The 19445-nt window shown below is 49.4% G+C and overlaps 3 protein-coding genes across 4 annotated transcripts; 2 read left to right on the top strand and 1 right to left on the bottom strand.

Moving 5' to 3' along the window:
• Positions 1-893: 893 nt before the first annotated feature.
• Positions 894-4819, top strand: LOC112876987. Its single transcript, XM_025941178.1, has 5 exons — positions 894-1147; positions 1432-1553; positions 2125-2289; positions 3227-3364; positions 4125-4819. The coding sequence occupies exons 1-5, from the start codon at positions 1056-1058 to the stop codon at positions 4409-4411; spliced, it is 804 nt and encodes a 267-aa protein (XP_025796963.1). The 5' UTR covers positions 894-1055; the 3' UTR covers positions 4412-4819.
• Positions 4820-8352: 3533 nt separating this feature from the next.
• Positions 8353-14535, bottom strand: LOC112878072 (homeobox-leucine zipper protein ROC3). 2 transcript variants are annotated; one of them, XM_025942471.1, is made up of 11 exons: positions 14253-14535; positions 13760-13998; positions 13392-13672; positions 12997-13303; positions 12290-12835; positions 12020-12127; positions 11701-11919; positions 11446-11620; positions 10726-10994; positions 10508-10603; positions 8353-9542 (listed from the first exon to the last, which is right to left on the bottom strand). In XM_025942471.1, the coding sequence occupies exons 2-11, from the start codon at positions 13928-13930 to the stop codon at positions 9099-9101; spliced, it is 2616 nt and encodes an 871-aa protein (XP_025798256.1). In that variant the 5' UTR covers positions 13931-13998; positions 14253-14535; the 3' UTR covers positions 8353-9098. The 2 variants fall into 2 exon arrangements, with proteins under 2 accessions (XP_025798256.1, XP_025798257.1); XM_025942472.1 differs by having other exon boundaries at positions 14332-14535.
• A 1697-nt stretch (positions 14536-16232) lies between these two features.
• Positions 16233-18860, top strand: LOC112877500 (probable plastid-lipid-associated protein 3, chloroplastic). Its single transcript, XM_025941816.1, has 3 exons — positions 16233-16950; positions 17557-17752; positions 18298-18860. Exons 1-3 carry the CDS (start codon positions 16340-16342, stop codon positions 18613-18615), a joined length of 1125 nt encoding a protein of 374 aa, XP_025797601.1. The 5' UTR covers positions 16233-16339; the 3' UTR covers positions 18616-18860.
• Positions 18861-19445: the final 585 nt, after the last annotated feature.

Here is a 19445-nt window from a genome sequence, read left to right as displayed (position 1 = left end):
GAGAGCCGTGAGTCCGGGCGCCGAACTGAGCCATATGCATGCGCTAAAGGAACCGCAGCAGCTCCACGCCCCCCATCAGAGCACTCAAAGTCAGGGAGGCGGCTCCAGGCTCAGGGATGAAGAAGAGCAGCGCGCCGCCGCCGCCGCTTGTTTCGTTTGCGAGGAGAGGCGTGATCTGTTTACAGGAGAAGGGGAGGGGTAACAGATTTGAATAGCCCTGCTAACTGATACCGTGCAACCCGATTACGTGGTTCATAAAACAAACATATTTAACGGGATTGGATCACGCTGTAATCTGATTACGGGCTAAAAACCCCGAACCAAACAGCACCATAGATCGATCACAAATACAGAAAGAGTCATATGGTGATCACGTGATGAGTCATGTCATGATAAGGTGATGCAATCGCACGAATCGTGTGACGCGATCATGTGGAAACGCTGCACGTTAACATCCTGTTTTGCCGTGATTTGCGTTGGGCGATATGATAGATGCTTCTGCAGTTCTGTTCATGAGCGGTATCAGAAATTTTAATCGACTGGCATTACGATTTAACACAGATGTCCTTTTTACATGAGAAACATGCATCTATATGCACGCCACAAGCAACAGGAGCTGTGTTCACTGCTTAACTTCCTCCTCTTCAGTGCACTGATTCGTTGAACAGCAGCCCAATGGACTTGTGGAGGATTTGAACTGCAGCTGGGGGGCCAGCCAATGGCGAGAGCCCACGCAGGCAGACACAGGATTGGCCACACGGAGTAAGGCCTCAGAACGACGAGGGGGCTGTCTCATCGCAACGGCTAACTCGTAACTAACTTTCCCCTCCCTCCCGTCCCCTTGTGCTCTGCTGCTTCTCCACCCTTCCTGCTTCGCTGCCTCCGCCTATAAAAACAACCAACCAATCCCCCGCTCCATCAGTTCCGCGACCCGCGCCACACGAACGCAAGAAAACGAGCGCCGTAGAAAGCAAGGAGAAGAGCAGAGACGCGAGCGAGTGGGTGGGGGAGGGAGGGAGGGAGGGAGGGAGGGAGAGAGAGAGAGAGAGACGGCCATGGAGGGGTGGACATCGCGGCGAAAGCACCGGAACGGTGGCTTCTGGTTGAGAGCGGAGATCGAGGTGGACCGGGGTTCTTCCATTCCCAGGTAAGCATCAACAGCGATCGGATTCTTGCAGCACCGATCGTTCTTGATTCCTCTGGATGCTTCTCCCTCCTCTCTCTCGCTCCTGCTGCTCTGCCTTCGTCATTCTGGACGCTTGTTCCGCTGTTTGCCGTTCTTCTTTCTTGGCTCGGTCCACTGAATTCGTGTTTTCCTCGCCGACCTTACCCCAGAACGCTGGATTCGTCCCCGGCTCCCGTGTAGCAGCAAGATCGTTCTGTCTTTTTCCTTGTCTGAATTCGTCGTGTTTGGCTCGCCGCACTCTGCAGGGGCCCGGAGTTCGGCTTCGCCGCCGCCGTGCGAGAGCCGCTGGTGAAGCTGCGGCGGCCCGAGCACGACTTCGAGAGGTGGGACTGGGACTACTTCGTCTGGCCCCATGACCGGCTCGACGGTAAGCACCATGTTCAGGCTCTCCTGGCTGAACCTTAGAGGTCAATGAATCTGGACGGGACTCTTGACCAGGTTAATTGAAACATTCCTTCTGGTTACTTTCCCGAAATGAGAAGCTGGTGCTGCATCCGTCGGTTTTCGAACGAACCAAATAAAAATGAAATTTCAGGAAAAGATTAGTCGCCAACCATGTTCTGAATTTCTCGCGTTTCTCTTGATGCCTGCAAGAAATTGGCCGTGGTGAAAAAGGCTTTGGAATATGTGGTTGTTCACGACTGCAGATAGGATAGGTCAATGAATCTGGACAGGAAAGTGGTCTAAGTTAATCTCTCGTTGAATTTGCTTTCATGGTAAGAGTGTATAAAGCTTCAGTAGTTTGCTCAGCGCATTTTCTGATGATATTCATCTAGTAGCACATTGTCTGATAACAAACTGAAAATGTGGTTGCATGCGGCAGCAGCATAGTGGTTATGTGCTTGTTAGTGGTTACAGGGTGTTGTAGGCTATTCATCGTTAACTCCTTTATTGCTCTACAATGTCTGACAAGAAACTGAACTTCTGATTTTATGCAGCCAATCTTGAGATGAGGGACAGTGATCCAGAGGCGACACTTGAGGCAGACCGGAAGGCGAGCGTGAGTTTCCTGAACAAGAGCACGCTACAGCTGGAGAGCTATGAGATGTACCAGTACCTGCTGCAGCAGCACGCTTCAGCGTGGCCTTGCAACCGGCTCAAAAGTAAGCATGCTCAAGCACTCAAGCTCCTAGTTGATGATATGTCTTGATCATGATGTGGTCGATTCATTTTTAGTACTTAATTCCCCAATGGCACATAAATACAGATTCTGACTAAATTTGTCAAGAAACACAATGTCTGACTAAAAACAGAAAATTTAATGGCTGATTCCGATAGTTCAATGAATCTGGACGGAAATGTTTGACTAGATTACGGAGCTTTCCTTTTTATGGCTTCCAGAATGAGAAACTATGGCTGTATTATCTTTTGGTTTTCGAAAGAACCATGTAGAAATGAAACTTCCGTACTATATAACAGATTAGTCGCCAAATCATATGCCGTGATGCAGTTACATGCAGAGTAGTTGTTTACAACAGGAAACTGAATTTCTCGCATGTCTACATTGTAAAAGAAGCGTTAGGAATATGTAGCTTTTCAGGACTGAAGATAGCATAGTTTCAGAATTCAGAACCAAGCAGCAGATATGCCAATGCACTTTCATAGTAAGAGTGTAGAGCCTTCCAGAATCCAGAGTTGACACTATGGTTTGATTGCTTAATCAACACTCCTTGATTTTATTAACGCAATTTTAACACATTTTCTGATGAAATTCATCTAGAAGCACATTGACTGATAAGAAACTGAAATTGTAGTTTTTCATGCTGTAACAGCATAGCATGTACTACCTCCAGTCAAGTTTACTTGACGTTTCAGACAGCAAAACCAGCTTGTTTTCTACTTGTTTTCTTGTCTGGAACTTCAAATTTACTTGACTGGAGGGAGTAGTAGTTATGAGCTGGATTCGGGGTGTTGTCAGTTGTTCGTCATTTCTGTAAAGTTTGCTGGAAACCATGGAAATAGGAAGCCATTGGTTCATCGCTAATTCCTATGTTGCTGCAGTACATGTCTGAAAACAAACTGAACTTTTGATTCATGCAGCCAATCTGGAGATGAGGGATAGTAGTATAGAGGTGACACTTGAGGCAGATGGGGAGTTGAGCGAGAGCTCCCTGAACCAGAGCACACTGCAACCGGAGAGCGAGGACACTGCAGCCTTGCCTCGCGACCATCTCGTAGGTAAGCATGCTCAAGCACTCGAGCTCGTAGTTTATATGTCAATAAGTTTTGATATCTATGGGGTTACAGTGCATATACTTCTACTGTCCATATCTATGGAATCTATTCATATTCAGCACTTAATTTCAGCATTGGCATTAAAACACAGTTTCTGACTGACCAAGAAACAGTTCCTGACAAAACTTGACGGTTTCTGACCAAAAACTGAAAATGTGCATAGAGGTACAGTAGCTATGTGTGGGGTTCAGGTTGCTGTTTCATTGTGTCGTGATTGCTTCCCTTTCAGTACCCATGCAACAGTTAGTGCCGATTTGTTCTGAACTTGTGTTCCTCTTTGATAAATCTGGCACTGGCAGGGATCCTGCCTAGGCTTTGAATGAGAACATGCTGTAATGGATCATTTGTGACCAAGGAAAAAACAGAGTTTCTTGCACATCATTGTTTATTTTTGCACAAAACCAACATGGTGATGAGTACAAGGAAGTTGCATAATCTGGTAGATTTTCATGGAAGTCCAGCCACTAAGATCTGGTCGATTCACCAGTAGCCCTTAAATTGAGTAAATCTTTTTCAGGAAACACGGTTTCTGACGAGAAACTGAAAATGTAGTTGTCCATTCTGCAACAACATAGCGTTACGGTAGTTGTGTGCAGGCAGGCTTCAGAGCATTGTCAGAAATTTGCCGCTTTTTGAAATCTAATTACTAACCTGAGCAATGCTATCGCAGTACAATGTCTTACAATAGACTTGATTCATGCAGCCAATCTGGAGATGAGGAACACTGACGCGGAGGCGAAGCTTCAGACTGATCGGAAGGCAAAGGAGCGAAGCACGCGGCGCCTGAAGAGGTCTGAGATGGATCGACGCACGCAGGAGCAGCACAAGGAGAAGGAGAACGAACAGACCGAGCTGTTCCGGACACCCACGCCGGTGAACAAGAAGGCCGTAGGACCCAGATCGGCACGGCGTCGCCGTGTTTTCGCAGAAGCTAACCTGAGCCCGGACGATGACAGAGCAAGGCAGAGGCAGGTTCCTTGGGCTTGTTAGTCACACACGCATGCACCATCTGGTTGCTCCGATGCCTTGAGCTGCATGCATTGCAAGTGATACGACACGGCCTGAGATGTGGGATGGTTTTCAGTTGGAGACTTGGAGCTCGTTAACTGTCAGGAGTGGAACCTGAATTTTTTTTAGCTCAGAACTAGCAGGAGAGAGCACGTTCGTGTGTTTGTACATAGTACAGGACAGGAATACAGAGTAGAAGCATTACACTGCATGGTTCAGAACTAGGCTGAATTGTTTTTCGGTTCAGAACCGTGTGGAAAAGTTTTCCGTTGACAAGTAGGAACAGGTTCACGTCTTGTGAAGCTCAGTTTCAGTCAGTTGACATTACTCATCTGTGTTGCGTGGACTGTGGTGGTGTCGTCTTCTTCTATAATCCTGCACCTGCTCGTCAGTTAGATGTGTTCATCTGATTGTTATATCGTTCTCCCTGCCTTAGTCTTAGCCGTTTGTTTGCTGGTTGTTTGTGGAAAACGCCCACCACTCCGAAATTAACAACTTATGACTAGTGCGTCATTCTGTGAGAAAATCTTTACTGCTCCGTGACAAGGCTTCTGATGAGCTCCCTAAAATATATAGTCAGAAATAGCAGAAGTGGAGTAACAAAATCGCTCAAGACCCGTGCTTGCTGCAGGCGTGCAGACACCGGAAGAGCCAATGCCTGCGAGCAGAGAGTGGAAATGGCGATGGCCATGGCCTGAGCTGACACATGACGGTCACGTCTCCTCATTGTCTCCCAGCTAGTGGCAACCGGCAGGTGCTGCTGCTGCATGACCTCCAGCCACTCGAGAGCCGGAAGGTGACCAGCTTGTAGGGCACAGCCAGACAGACAGGCTGCAAACTGGAGAGCTCATAGCTTAATCTATTAATGACATTTCTTAGTTTTAGATGTATACTTCTTATAAATATAAGGACTTCAGAATTTGTCTAAACTAAATCAAACTATCCTTGTTTGATCAAATTTGTAGAGAAGTTTATTAATATCAATCGCATTAAAGAAGTAAATAAACTATAGAATATATTTTATAATAATCTAACTTTTGTCAAACCTAAAAGGTTTGACTTAGGATAAACTCAGAAATATATTGGTATATGGTTTGGCTATAAGTCCTTCCCTTTTGTGTGAATTCCCTAGCGGCGAATTAACAACTTGTGGGGCCTTATCTATTCAATCTTCGAGCCCCAAGAAAACCCTCATTTTTTTTGTTGGAGAGATAGAATGGAGTTCTTCATGAAGTTCGAGACAAAGGAAAAAAAGAAAAGACTGCCTAATAAGGAGATGCTTATTGCTATGTGATTTCCACTCTTTATTACAAGAGCTATTCCCTTCCTCAGATTCAATTTATAAACTAAAAACATCAGTAATACATTTCCGTACGATTCGTGCTAATATTGGCATTCTTAGATTTAAGCACCAATTTAGTTTCTTATAGTTTGTACATCACTCACACATGAATTTCAACGAAAATTAAGTTATGAAAACATAAGTGCAATAAGTTAATATCGAACCTAAAAAGGAAGAGAAATGCAAAGTTGCCACAATGATGAGTTTTTCCCTAGGTATCAGAGACTTGCTCTTCTCGCCTGAACCCCCATGCAAAGGAGTCAAGATCCTGGTTCAGAACTACTAGAGTTGCATATTGCTAACATGGCAAAACAGCCCATGGTGTCGTCCGAACTCCGGAGGCAACTCCACCTTTCCTTTTCTTTTTCATTTCCTTTTGCCCCCTCTCACGCATGAATCCAGCTTATCAAGCCAAGGGGCCAAATGGTTGCATGGATAGATAGGAAGGGAAGACGACCTACCTTCTAAGTGGGAAGAAGGCTGTTTGATGGTCGTACGAATACCGGACAAATTAAGGTTTTTTTTAAGTTACACAGTACAATTCAGGCACTCACAACGCACGTACACTTATCCCTATAAATATACGTACGCAAACTTTACCCTGTAAGCATCTTCGAAGACTGAGCCGGCAAATCCTCGAGATTGACAAAGTCACCACAGGCGTCTCGCTATCGACAGGAACGTCGCCTACCACTGAATGCACAATGCCGTTAAATCCTCAAAAATTCGCTCCCACGGAAAGTCATCGAACCCAGAATGTAAGATGCTACTGAGACTCTTGTAACCATTGGACTACAAGTCCTTTCGCGACAAATTAAGCTCCAAATTAAGCTCTCTTGAAGCTGCATTCAAATAGAACTTGGTCATCAGTACTTCGGTACTTGCAAATGCCCTTGTAGCAGTAGTTGTATAAAATTCCTCACCTTGATAGCATGATTTGCCACTAATGCTTGTTGTAAGCACAGCGACTATGAACCTACCCTATTTGTTCACATTTAACCGCATGGTCACACGCTTCTTCTTTATGTTGATGACATATATCATCGTTATGACTTACGAGTTATGACTCTCAGTTTCATTGACTTTGTGAAAAATCATATCAATGGCAAGTTCTTGATTGTTTAACTTGGATCATTTTCAATACTTCCTTGGGGTCGAGGATTCTTCCACTCCTGATGACATCTACCTATCCTAGGAGTACATTTAGGATCTCTTTGCTCGTGTTGTTCTCACCAATCACCATGCACATTGTGTAGCCCACTGATGTTGGTGACCTCTTGAGGAATGAGGATCCCACTCCTATCACAACTTTGTTGGGAACCTCGTCTATCTTAGAATCCCTTGGCATGACAATCTCACTTTGTACACACCTTTAGTTATTATTAGTTTTTTTTCCTTCGTTTCTTCTCCACTTAGCTACACTACTGCAACCTTCTCTATGTTCTACGATATTTTATAGTATCATTTCTTGCCGTCTTTTCTACCTGGCACTTTGATTGTCGCTCCCTTTCTACCTACTATTTTGTCCTCCGGTCCTCTTTGGATTGCCTGAAAGACCAAGAAGCAACAACAATTGCTCCTAGTGTTGAGGCTGACCCGTGAGTTATGACATTGTTGACATTTGACAGTTGGGGTAACCAGGCGACAATGGCTACTTGAGGTTTTCAGTGAGATGGTTGTTATTGCACTGATCCTCCTTTCCTTTGACAGCACGAGTGTGATCAGTATTTCTCGGGATCCAATTAAGCATGTTAGATGTTTATACATTGTGTCTTTTTAGAGCAAATGTGTATACATTGTTCTATTTTGAAAGAAAGTATAGTGTATTATGTATTTATTTACCGACTAGTTTAGGGCGTCTGTTGCACATTGTGCATCATCGGTATTGGGCACAGCAATAGATCTTGTGGTGCACCTTCCTAGCACTTAGAACTAATGTCCAAAGCAAAGCATGTCTTTCTGCCTCAACAACAGGTACCAAATGCAGCATGCTCCCTTACCTCCAGTCATTGTCAGAACTCCAAAGGCCTCTCCAGCTAAACAGATAGATAGAGATAGGGGGTAATCCTGATTCAGCTAGAACAAAACATGCTGCTACTTTTATCACATAAATGACAAAGCTGGAAGCATCAAAGAGAGAAATGCAGTGGAGCTGGGGAGAAGAGAAGAGGAGTTGGCCTGTCCACTCCACTCCCCTGGTAAGTTATTTATGAGGGGGGCATCCCCCCAACCACCCATCAGATTGATCGTCAGACACAGCATCTTCATGCATAGTACACAGGAATAAATAACCACCACCAGCAGCAGCTGATGCTTGCATTGCCTTGTGCAGCTCAAAAAACTGGCTGGCTGGCCTGGGCCTGGGCCTGGCCCTCCACACTCTACAGTAGCAGAGTGCCATGACATCTATCTCCAGCAGGCCACAGGATCCAATGCAATGCAGTGGTGTGCAGCAGAAAGGCAGGGCATTCAAGTCCCTGCACTGCCTTCCACAGATTAGGTCGACACAAGAAACAAAAGGGCACCACATACATTCACTCCCATCCAACCATCACCTCACAACCAGAGCAAGAACTGGAGCTGCAACACACATAACAATCTGCCAATGTAATCAAACGATCCGAGTAACACGAACAAGCAGGTTACAGATCGACAAAGGGCAGTGCCGAGAGGGAACAAGTCAATTCCCGAACCAAGACCCTTTCTTCCCTGATGGCCTGGGATCCAATCCAAGGGTCACAACCGGTTTGGTTCGCTCTTGACTCCTCCTCTCACACTTTTCTCTCCTCTCCTACACAATAGTCTTGAATCTCTAACAGAGTTATACGGCTCTACGACACACACGGCGAACCATCACGCGCAAACTATTAGGTAATCTCCCATCTTATTATTACAAAAATCAAAGAAGCATACCGGTCGAAGCTAACCTTCACAGTTCTGGTTTCTGAGCAAGGGAACAGACTGAGAGCAGGAGCAACTGCATGACCAAGATGCCCGGTTTCTACCTGTGTGATTGGTTCAGCCGGTGCAAGTGAGAGCTTGACAAGACCCTTTCTAGTAGTTGTAGATAGCACTAGCTTCCCAAAATGATCAAAATGCCCCCACACTGTTTGTTTGGTCGGGGGTATTTTTGTCATTTTGAGAGGCACATGGCGGGAAAAGAGAGGAGTTTTGAACTTTTCATGTGTTAGTTTCGGGTTCTTGTCAAATCCTCCCTTGCACCGGCACTAATAGAAAACCTGGGTGTTAGCAAAAACAACCAGACTTGGCAGGCATTTTGGTCTGTCGATCTGCTCTCCTCGGTTCCCCACCCATTCATTCTTGCAACTAGTCCGAGCCGCCCGCAGCTGCCGGCTCAGCCCTGCTCGCTCCAGCACCCTTCAGCGCGGTTGTAATCTGGTGGATGGCATTGCAGACATGGCTGTTGATAGCCGTGACGCTTGAGAGGTTCAGCTTGGCTGAGGGCACCGCACTGGCTAGCACCTGCATGCCAACGGTGAGGAGGCAGCCACTGGCAGGCTCATCTGGTTTACCTGGGCTGCTTTCGCCATTGCCAGAGCTTGCGCTGGTTGCTGCAGGCAAAGGGTTGGTTGCTGGGAAGATGGCAAAACCCAGGGGGAGGAGAGGGATATAGGAAGGGTCCTCGCCGCTCATTGTCACTTGGATGGCATCCACATCCACAGTTGCAAACACCACAAGACTCCCGCCATTAGGGTGGGTGCTGCTCTCCTGCAGCAGGAGCTCCACATTCTGTGATGAGTTGCTTGCAGCCTGTGGTTTTCAACAGTTGCAAAAATGTCAGTTCCTCAAAACCTCATGGCAAGACCTACTTAAATGCTAAAGAAAACAGTATTTCAGGTATTATATATAAATAAATGAGCAAGAACACAAGAAAGATTGAACCATCCTCAGCAAACATTTATGTTATACATATGACTATCATGCACTGCAAGTCGGTACTTCAGTATGTACTAAGTGTGAAATGAAATGTCGAGGCGATACAGATTATAAATGCCTCAAATAAGCATATGATTTGCATGTGCTGATACCATAAAGAGAGGACCTTTTAGACATATAAAATTTTGTTTCATGCAAAAATGTGGGACTATTTCTTTTCTTTCCGGGTGAAATTTTATGTTTAAGAGCAAATGGAACTAAAACTTTGGTGGCAACATTGCTGTGATGCATGTGCCAAGACTCAGTAGATTGATCAAATCTCATTTATTGTGGCATCTTGAGTACTGTACAGCTCAAGTAGCCGCTGTTAATTTCTTGTCCTTGGCATTGCTAGCAAATAGTAAAGTGCTTGTAGAACTATTAAAACGATCAACAGTTCTACACCAGAGTAGAGTTACTGCAGTCAGTCAGTAACATTGAGCAATTACAAATTTTGCTTTCCTTCCACAACTTTTATGTTTTACACAAGAAAAATGCATAAATGTATATTCACACAATTCTTCCGAGGGGTATCCACTTAAGAATCTATACTTCTCACCCTTCAGAAGTAGGCCTAAATTACTAGTCCAAAAATAATAGCTAGCTCATCGCTACAATTTTCTTAAAACATTAAGTACTAGGAACCGATAGGTACCATACAGGAGCCAACCTAATGTGACTGTGCTCTTGCAGCAGGAATTAGCTACATAACATCTGTATTCATAAAACTCTTTATTATTCAAATATGAGGACTACGAGTAACAAGCTCCAACAATCAGCAGAAGAAATGAGATACTCACATTAATTCGAAGAAGTGAAATGCAATTTCTTGGGTGTGATCCATTTGCAATGTGTGCCACTTCATGAAGTGAGCCTCCGTTTGACAAAATCTCAAGCTGCAAAAGTAAAGCATCCATTAAGACACAAATAGATCAAGTTAAGTAACAACAGGATGAAACTAAAACCAAGAATGCAAAGAATAACCCAGCATGTTTGAAATCGTAAATACAGACACTACCTGACAGCGTTGTTGTTCATCAGCAAGAAGCTCGAAGACCCGCTGATGGCTGAAAGGAAGCCAACTGGTGGAGACAGCAGTCAGTATGACACCACTGGGCTGCCCTGGATCAGTGTTCTTACGCGTAGTGACCCTGATCGTGTCCTCTGTAGACTCTGAGAGAGATGTCCAAGATTGACTCCCAGAAGCACTGATATTGGCACAGAAAGTAGTGATCATCCGTTGCGACAGCTTCATCATATTTGTTCTTGCCTCTGGGGTGCGGATCACTGGGAATTACGAGGTAAGATAAAATGAAAAAAACATGGAAGGTTAGATTTTGTCATGATGGATGGATGTTGTTGATCAGAAACAACATATTAGCAGTAGCTATTATACCCGAAAAATGTTCTAAATGGTGCATATGCATACTCGGCAACACATTTCCTTTCAGAACAGATGATGATGATAAAAAAAAACTGACATCTTGTTGAAATGGGCACGTGAATTATCCTTATCCCTCTTAAGGCAAAATGTTGAGCTGTTAGGCAAGGTAGTGCAGACAGCAACTACAAGATAAGAATCATACAACAGATGGCGTGTATGGTTTTGGACAAAGTAAAGCTTGGAGTTACAGGCCTCAAGCAGGAAAGATGCAGTATGAGCATATAATGTGGTGCAATGTGCAATTAAAAGCAGCAATCTAGTAGCATACTTGAAGCGACAGATAGTGGAGTATACCTCCGAGGTCGGCAATGTTGCGAGCAAGCTCACTGGCAAGGCGCTCACACTGGCGCTGAAGCAGGGAGACCCAGCGTGTGGCACCGAAGGCAGTGCCTTTGGCGACATAGTCCTTGAACACCTGGTGCAGCGGCTTCTCCTCCCCAACCATCTCCATATGCTCCACCCACACCACCTGCATGGAGTCATGTGTCAACCCTCAGTGATGAGAAGGCATCATGCACGCCATGGCTCATGTACAAGTGACATGCTTACCCTTGAGTAGCCATTGGGCATGTCCTGGATGATGCAACCAGAGGGGCGCCTCCGGCATTTGACCACTGATGAAGTCTGCAGCGCCTCCAGCTGAAAGCCCTCTGCGGGGAAATCGACGACGGACCAGGTCCCCTCTTCGGCGTTATGCACGCAATGGCGGAAGAACACCACCTCCCGCGCCGGCACCAGAGGAGACGGGAACTGCACCTCCGCCTGCATCTGTTCATTCATTCCACGCAATCAGGTTAAATCCCTCCCAATTTGATCCCTCACATTTTACATTAAAAATGTTTGCATCAGGTAAACATGAGATATTTACCAAGACAAGAGATCCACTGCCCAGATGGCCAGAAGCAGCTCCATGGTTTATGACCTGAATGGTTCTTGCCTTGGACACGATCGAAGGGAACAGCTCCATCCACTTGTTCTGGCAAAACAGAATTTGGTTATTACAAAAGTTCATTATTCAAGACATAAATGCAAAAAAAAGTATTTCATGAATTGACACAGCAAAAAAGATATTGGTTGCTGATAATATTTTTCTAAATCTTAACCACAGTTTTCTTATTAAAATGGATTGGAAACTCACTGCATCGAGGAAGGCATCCACTAGCGTGATGCTGTTCATGATAACAACGGCGCTGTCCCTTGAACCCTCAGTCCTGGCGGCGGCCGCGGAGCCTCCGCCCTGCTTTCCGCCGTCGACTGGCCAGCTGAACATCTGCGCGTGCTCATCGGCCACCATGACCTCGGAGCTCGCGCCGCGGCAGCGTACCCAGAGCGGCTCGCCGGCGCGGCACATCTTGGCGAGGGTGTCGGCCGCCGTGGCTGCGAGGTCGAGAACCAGCTGCCTGTCCTGCTCCGGGACAGGCGCCATGGAGCCCATGTACGACGACGCGGCATGGTGCTCGGCGCCGCCGGCGATCTGCTGCGGCGGCGCGAGGACGGACTGGATGAGATCGCCGCAGCCCATGACAGAAGACTGGTCCGTGAAATGGCGAGAGTAGACGCTCATGTCAAGGTCGAGCGGCGGCATGAGCAACGGCGGCGGCGCCGATAAGCAGCCCAGCGCGGACGACATGCTCGGCTGGCGGCCGCCGCCGTACCGGGTCGCCATGCACGCCAGGCGGTCGAGCTGCACGCCCAAATGAACAGTGTTGGCCCGAATCGAAAATTAAAAATAAAAAAAGTACTTTGCCCGTCCAGGATTCTTGCATGCAGTGCGGTGCGGCGCCTAGGGTTTAAGCAGCGAGCCGAGTAGAGATGGCAGGGAGCGGCAGCAATGAGGAAACCAACCTCGTCCTTGAGCCTGGCGTTCTCGATGCGGAGCTGCTGCTCCTCGTAGGACATCTCGCCAAGGACGGCGGCGTGGCCGCAGTTGGGGCAGACGACGTTGCGGATGGCGGCCTGCAGGCGGTAGTTCTCGCTCTTGAGGCTCTCGTTCTCGGCGCGGAGGAGCACGTTGTCGGCGCGGTCCTGCTGCGCCTTCATCTGCGTGCGCCGGTTCTGGAACCAGAACTTGACCTGCCGGGGCTTGAGCCCCAGCTCCTGGCTCAGCTTCAGCCGCTGCTTGTCGTCCGGGTGCGGGCACTCCTTGAACAGCCTGCGGGCATGGCGTTCGTCCGTCCGCGCAATGCGTGGGTCAGAGCAGGATCGATTCGTCCGGGGAAGAAGAAGGTTAGCATTCTTACGCTTCCATCTGCTGGATCTGGTGCGCGGTGTGGCGGTGGTACCGCTTCTTCTTGCCGTTGTTGGTGGCCAGCTGCTGATTCCCGGCGGCGTCCACCGTCTGGAGTTCGAGGCCGCTGTGCTGCGGCTTCTGCTCGGGCCGGTCGTCGTCCACGTCCGCGAAGCTGAGGAGGCCGTCCAGGTGGCCGCTGCCGGAGCCGCCGCTGAGCTCCATGTCCATCTCCAGCTCCATGTCCTCGTCCTTGGCCGCTTGGAGCGCGCCCATGATGCCGCCTTCCTCCTTCTGCAGAAAGAAAAAAAAAACGCGAACTATTTCAGGCTCGAAGCAACAAGAAGGCAAGCAAGGGGACTGATGGAGTACTCTACTTACAGGTATTAGGGAGGCGGTGGTGGTGGTGAAGTGGTGGAACGGCATGGCGGCGGCGGAGGAGGACATGAAGCCGGCGAGCGCGCCCGGGTTGGGGATGAAGAGCGCGTCCGCTGATGAGGAGGCCCCGGCCATGGCGGCCATCGAGGACAGGACCTGGCAGTCCCCAAACATCCTCCCTTCCTCCTCGGCCGGCGGCAGACGAACCGGCGGGGAGAGAAACGAACTCGTTCGTCGCCTTCCTGCCGATTTTGCGTCCCACACAGAAGCAAGTAATTAAAATCCAAGGCGAAGCATGGCAGGGCGAGGACGGCGGGAGAGGAAGAGGATTTAGCGGGAGGTGCAGGAAAGGGAAAGCTTTGGGTTGGGAGGGAGGGAGGGAGGGAGAAGTGAGGGGGATCGGAGGGAGGGAATGGAGGGGACGATGGGAGTGAAAGGAGGCGAGGGGGATGGGGGCGGGACAAGGGCGGGCGGAGTAAATGGCGGCAGTAAATACCCTGTCGGTTGTTCTGTGCCTCGGCGTACCCCCTGCCTCCTCCTCCCTCGCCCTCGCTAGCTCGTTTAACTCGGCTCACCTACGCACTGAACGCGTCGCGAGGTTGAAGACGACGGCGAGGTCGGCCGCCTTCTCCTTCTTCCTCTGCCCTGTGCTCTCGTCTTCCCCTCGCACCAGCACCAGCAGCAGCAGCAGGCGCAGGCGCGCAGCGAGAGAGACGACGACGACGGCAGGGAAAGCGAAGGCGGAGGAGACGGCGTGGTTACTTGCTTGTGCTGTGTGTGCACTGTGTCGTGTCTGTCTGCGTGTGAGAGTGTGACGCGACTCCTCCGCTTTGACCTCTTATTCCGCCTTGCCTTCCGCGTGACGCCCGGCGGCGACCGCGACGCGCCCTCGCTGACCCCGCGGCCCCCACCCGCGCCCGAGCCCCACGTGGCAGCGACGGTGCCCCGCGCGTCGCCCCGCGTGGACGGCAGCCCCCTGGGCGGCCAGGGCCCCGCGTGTCACTCACCCAGTCACCCGTAGTAGCGACGAGAGAGAGAGGGAGCAGCCCGGCGCCAGAGCGTATCGTGGGCGGGTGGTACAAATAAATGCGGTAATTAGGGAGCGGATGACAGCGCCGGGGTGAGAGGGTGGGGGTGAAAGGCGAGCGCCAGGCGGTAATAAATGCGCGCGTTGCCGCGCCATAACTGCGCAAGCACAGTAACGGGGGGTCCGTCCGGGCGGCAGCGGAGCCCCGGGCGCGCCACCGGCGCGTGCCCGTCGCCGGCGACCGGCTGCGGACTCGCCGTCCCGCCCCGTCCCGTTGCGTGCTTGACTAGCCAAAGGCGGAGCCAGTAGCCAGAGACCCTGCCTGCCTGACGAGAGGCGTCAACAAAAGTCAACACCCCTGTGCCCGCCTGGCTCCTCCTCCGGCATGCGCGCGGCGCGGCCTCGTAGGACGGGCCCCCACCTCTCTCCCTACCCCGCGCGCGTCGCTGTCCGTCCGATCTGGGCCGGCGCGAGATCCGGCCCGTCGCCGTGGCGAAACCGCGTTACGGGCGGGGGCGGCGGGCGGCGCGCATGTGCGCGGTCTGCCGGGCGGGCTGGCCAGCTAGCTGTGGCTGCTGGCGGGGCGCTAGAGTGCGGGGAGCTAGGGCCCCTGTGCGTGCCCCCCGGCGTACGAGCACGCATCCATGCATGCGTGTCGCGCGCCATCACAGGGCCGGGAACGAGAAGGGGCGTGCGTGGCGTACGTGTGCCACGCAGATTTGGCACAGTAATGGCGGCAGGGGAGGATCAGCCCGTACCGCGAGCCTAGCAACCAATGCGCCGGATCACGCCGGATCTCCTCTTCCATTCGCTGAGCGTCGCTGGTAGTGGTAGGCGGCGGCCGGGATCGCCGGCGATACCATATCGGTCGCCATTGTCTCTCTTTAATTAATAGTTATTCTCTTTTCTTTTCTGAAAAGAAAACGATAGCACTGGTGAGCGACGACGCCTTCCTTCAACTCCAACTGCAAAACACATTTACTAAAGGCATGTGATATTTGGTCATGGACTGCCGGCCCGTACGGCCACATTATAATTTATATGTGGTCCGCGGCTCAGCTTGCTCGCTCGCTCTCGGGCCCGACCGGCCACTCTTGGTTTATTGTGTGCGGGCCTCATAAACACTCGGTGATTCAGTGGCGTTTCGTTCGTGTCAACATTTTTTTTTCCCTTTGAGCAAATCGTTCATGTCATCATCTGTGTGATCCGGCCGCAGTAATGGGTCACCAATCAAAAGGCCTCACTATCATCTACTTTGTCTCGCCAGACTTTGACGAAGCCCATTGGGCGCTCAATCATCCTGGCCCAAAATAGCAAGGAGCTTTCCATGGAAAGGGACCTGGGCCAGGCCCAATCAAACCCCAAATAATATCCCCCTATTCCCCCCGGCAAAAACACGTGGCGCAGCGCCTCTCACTTCGCTTCGCGTCTCTTCCTACTCCTTCCACTTGTTTGTCGCGGGGACGGGCTCGCTCGACCCGGCCTGCGGCCTGCCTTGTCGGAGCGGCCGCTGCATCTCCTCCCCAGCTGAAATCGACAGCCAGGCGAGCAAGCGAATGGCTCCCCTCTTCGCCGCCGCGTCCCACGCGTCCGCCCTCCCCCTCTTCTCCCCGGACCCCGCTGCCGCCCACCGGGTCGGCGGCACCCTCAGGTCCCGCACCTCCACCCTCCGCCTCCGGCGGCCCCCGGGGGCCACCGGGCGCGGCCGCGGCCGCGGCCGCGGGAATGTCCCCGGCGAGTGGAGCGAGCGCTCCCCGCCGGGGGCCCCCGCGCAGCCCGACCCGCCCGTCGACGACGACGAGTGGGGCCGCGACGCCGAAGAGAACAACTCGCGCCCCATCGTCGCCGACGAGTGGGGCGAGCCGGGGGAGCCCGAGCCCGAGCCGCCCTCGGCCGCGGACCCGCCTAGCCCGGCCGCCGACGACGAGTGGGGGAAGGAGCCCGCGCCGCCGCCGCCCGCGGAGGAGGAGGTGGACGAGCAGGCGGAGAGGAGGGAGGAGCTGAAGCGGTGCCTGGTGGACACGGTGTACGGCTCCGAGCTCGGGTTCCGGGCGTCCACGGAGACCAGGGGGGAGGTCGTCGAGCTCGTTACCCAGCTCGAGGCGAACAACCCCACGCCCGCACCCGTCGAGGCGCCGGATCTCCTCGACGGCAACTGGATCCTCATGTGAGTTCATGCTATGCGGAAAGCTATAATCATTGTCCTGCTCTATGCTTCCAGCAAGTTGATCGGTCCATGATTTGGGGGGCAATAAGCTGTGTCGCTACTGCTAGTAATAATCGATATCGTTCAAATCATTGGGGGGTCGACTGAAATCTGTAATGATTGGGATGAACAATTTGCTGGGGATGCACCTGCACAAATAGGTTGTCCTCTGTACTCAAAACTGAGCAGCTTCTTTAGCCATATGACCTGTACAACGTCGAAGCATCACTGAGAGGCGCCACAGCAGAAAATTAGGGCTTCTATTGGACCCAGGAAACCGTTACTTATGGGTCCACTTGAATTTCGTTTGGTGCTTGCCTATTTATTGGTTTGATCGAGATGCTTGTTACCATCAGATGGACACATTTTATGTAACCTTAAATGAAGTAGGGCTAGTGTCCTTTTGTTCAAGGAGGTATGTAATGATGAATTATTGGATAATCATGTCACTGTGTCCTGGTTGTAATCATTGAGTTTGCTGGTGCTTTACTTTGGTAGCTTCTTGATACAATTAAGTTCTCCCAAGATAAAATGATTGTCTTATCGTGTTTCATCATTGACTTGCAGATATACAGCATATTCTGAGCTGCTGCCTATTCTAGCTGCTGGGGCAACACCTTTTGTGAAAGTAAAGCAGATATCCCAAGGAATTGACTCTAAAAGCATGACAATTGTCAATGGTTCAACCCTTACAACTCCATTTGCGTCATTTTCATTCAGTGCAACTGCCTCTTTTGAGGTTCAAAGTCCATCGAGGATAGAGGTACAGAATTGATAGCCATCAATGTCATGCTACTCTATTTGGATTCGTTGTTCATTTATTATAGAGAGAATTCAACAACAGTTGTTGATTCGCTTGCTTGCAATTAGAATTGCGATAGCGTCCTATTGTTTTATTTACATCACTAGCTATGTTGCTAATTTATACCCCCTAATTGTCTGGGAATGTGGAATGCTGCATTAGTAGTATGATTACTACAACTACAACTACTGCAACTTAGCCTTTTGTCCCAAGCAAGTTGGGGTAGGCTAGAGATGAAACCCACGGAAAACAAGAATAAGAAACATAAAAAGGGCAATTAGTAGTATGATTGCTAGCATAATTTAATTTTACTTTCAGTGGTGGATTTATGCATCATCATATAGTGTCTCAGTTGATACGTTAGTGCACAGACACTATTGACTAATATTTCCTCTGATATTTTTTTTTGGGTTGCTGGCTTCATCCTTTTCCGTTGAAGCTGTCATACTGTAATGTGTAGTTGTGTACAGAGTCAAACTTACATGCTAGTGATCAATTGAATGCAGGTCCAATTTAAGGAGGGGAGCTTTCAGCCTCCAGTGATATCATCATCGGTGGATCTACCTGAACAGGTTGACATATTCGGGCAGAAGATCAGCCTGGGCCCAGTCCAGCAGGCGCTGAACCCGTTGCAGCAAGCATTTGCTAGCATTGCTGGCTCCATTTCTGGGCAGCCACCCCTCAAGGTATCTATTCCTGGCAACAATAGAGGCCGGTCATGGCTGCTGACAACCTACCTGGACAAAGACTTGAGGATCTCAAGAGGTGATGGAGGCTTGTTCATTCTTGCAAAAGAGGGGAGCCCTTTGCTAAATCAATTGTAAATCTTTAATAGTTCACGGTGGGAAGGAAAGGCATCATCATTCAGAACTGCACAGAGCTTTATAGAATTCGTTGTTACATTCTTTACCTATGCTTATCAAACAAGCTTACTGGCATGAATTGCTACGAGATCTTAAGAATCTCGGTGGGAGTATTGAATCTGCTACCTTGTTACCCGAAGTCAGACTGAGCCCAGAATACTTTGATGTTATGTTTAATTCTGATCGGTACGATATTTGATTGTGTATATGGTCTGGCAAACATGCATCTACGTCGGCAACATGGCATGGACAATATTACTCATTTCGCATGCTTGTTCGCTTCGATATTCCCTCCAACTCAAAATATGATGAGTTGTACATAAGAATGAAAAAATGTGGATTAAGTAATACTCTCTTCGTTTCAAATTGTAGATCGTTTTGGCAAATCTAGATACATATATAGATATAATGTTTATTTATATGCATAGTAAAATTTATGTATTTAGATTTACCAAAACAATCTAATTTGGAATGGAGTTGGAATGGAGGGAGTATTATCATTTATGTCCATTATAAGGTGTGATAGCATTTATTTAATAAGGGCAATAAAGGAAGAAAAGATTTTAAAAACAGGCTAGAAGTTCTAGTGTGATAAGTTTCTTGACGTGGAGAAAAGTTGGAAAGGGTTAGAATTCTATGGTAAACCAGGAAGGCAGACGCATCAAAAAAAAAAGATACTCTCCATCGCAGAAGCCTACCGATTCAAATTCAGTGGGGAGATTTCACCTTTTTATTTTGGCGACTAGGGTTAACAGAAGGAACATCCGCCATTCATACATGTCTCAAAAGCG

This window comes from Panicum hallii, chromosome 9 (assembly GCF_002211085.1).
Source record: "Panicum hallii strain FIL2 chromosome 9, PHallii_v3.1, whole genome shotgun sequence".
NCBI classification, from domain to species: Eukaryota; Viridiplantae; Streptophyta; class Magnoliopsida; order Poales; family Poaceae; genus Panicum; species Panicum hallii.
This window is presented reverse-complemented; position numbering and strand designations above follow the sequence as displayed.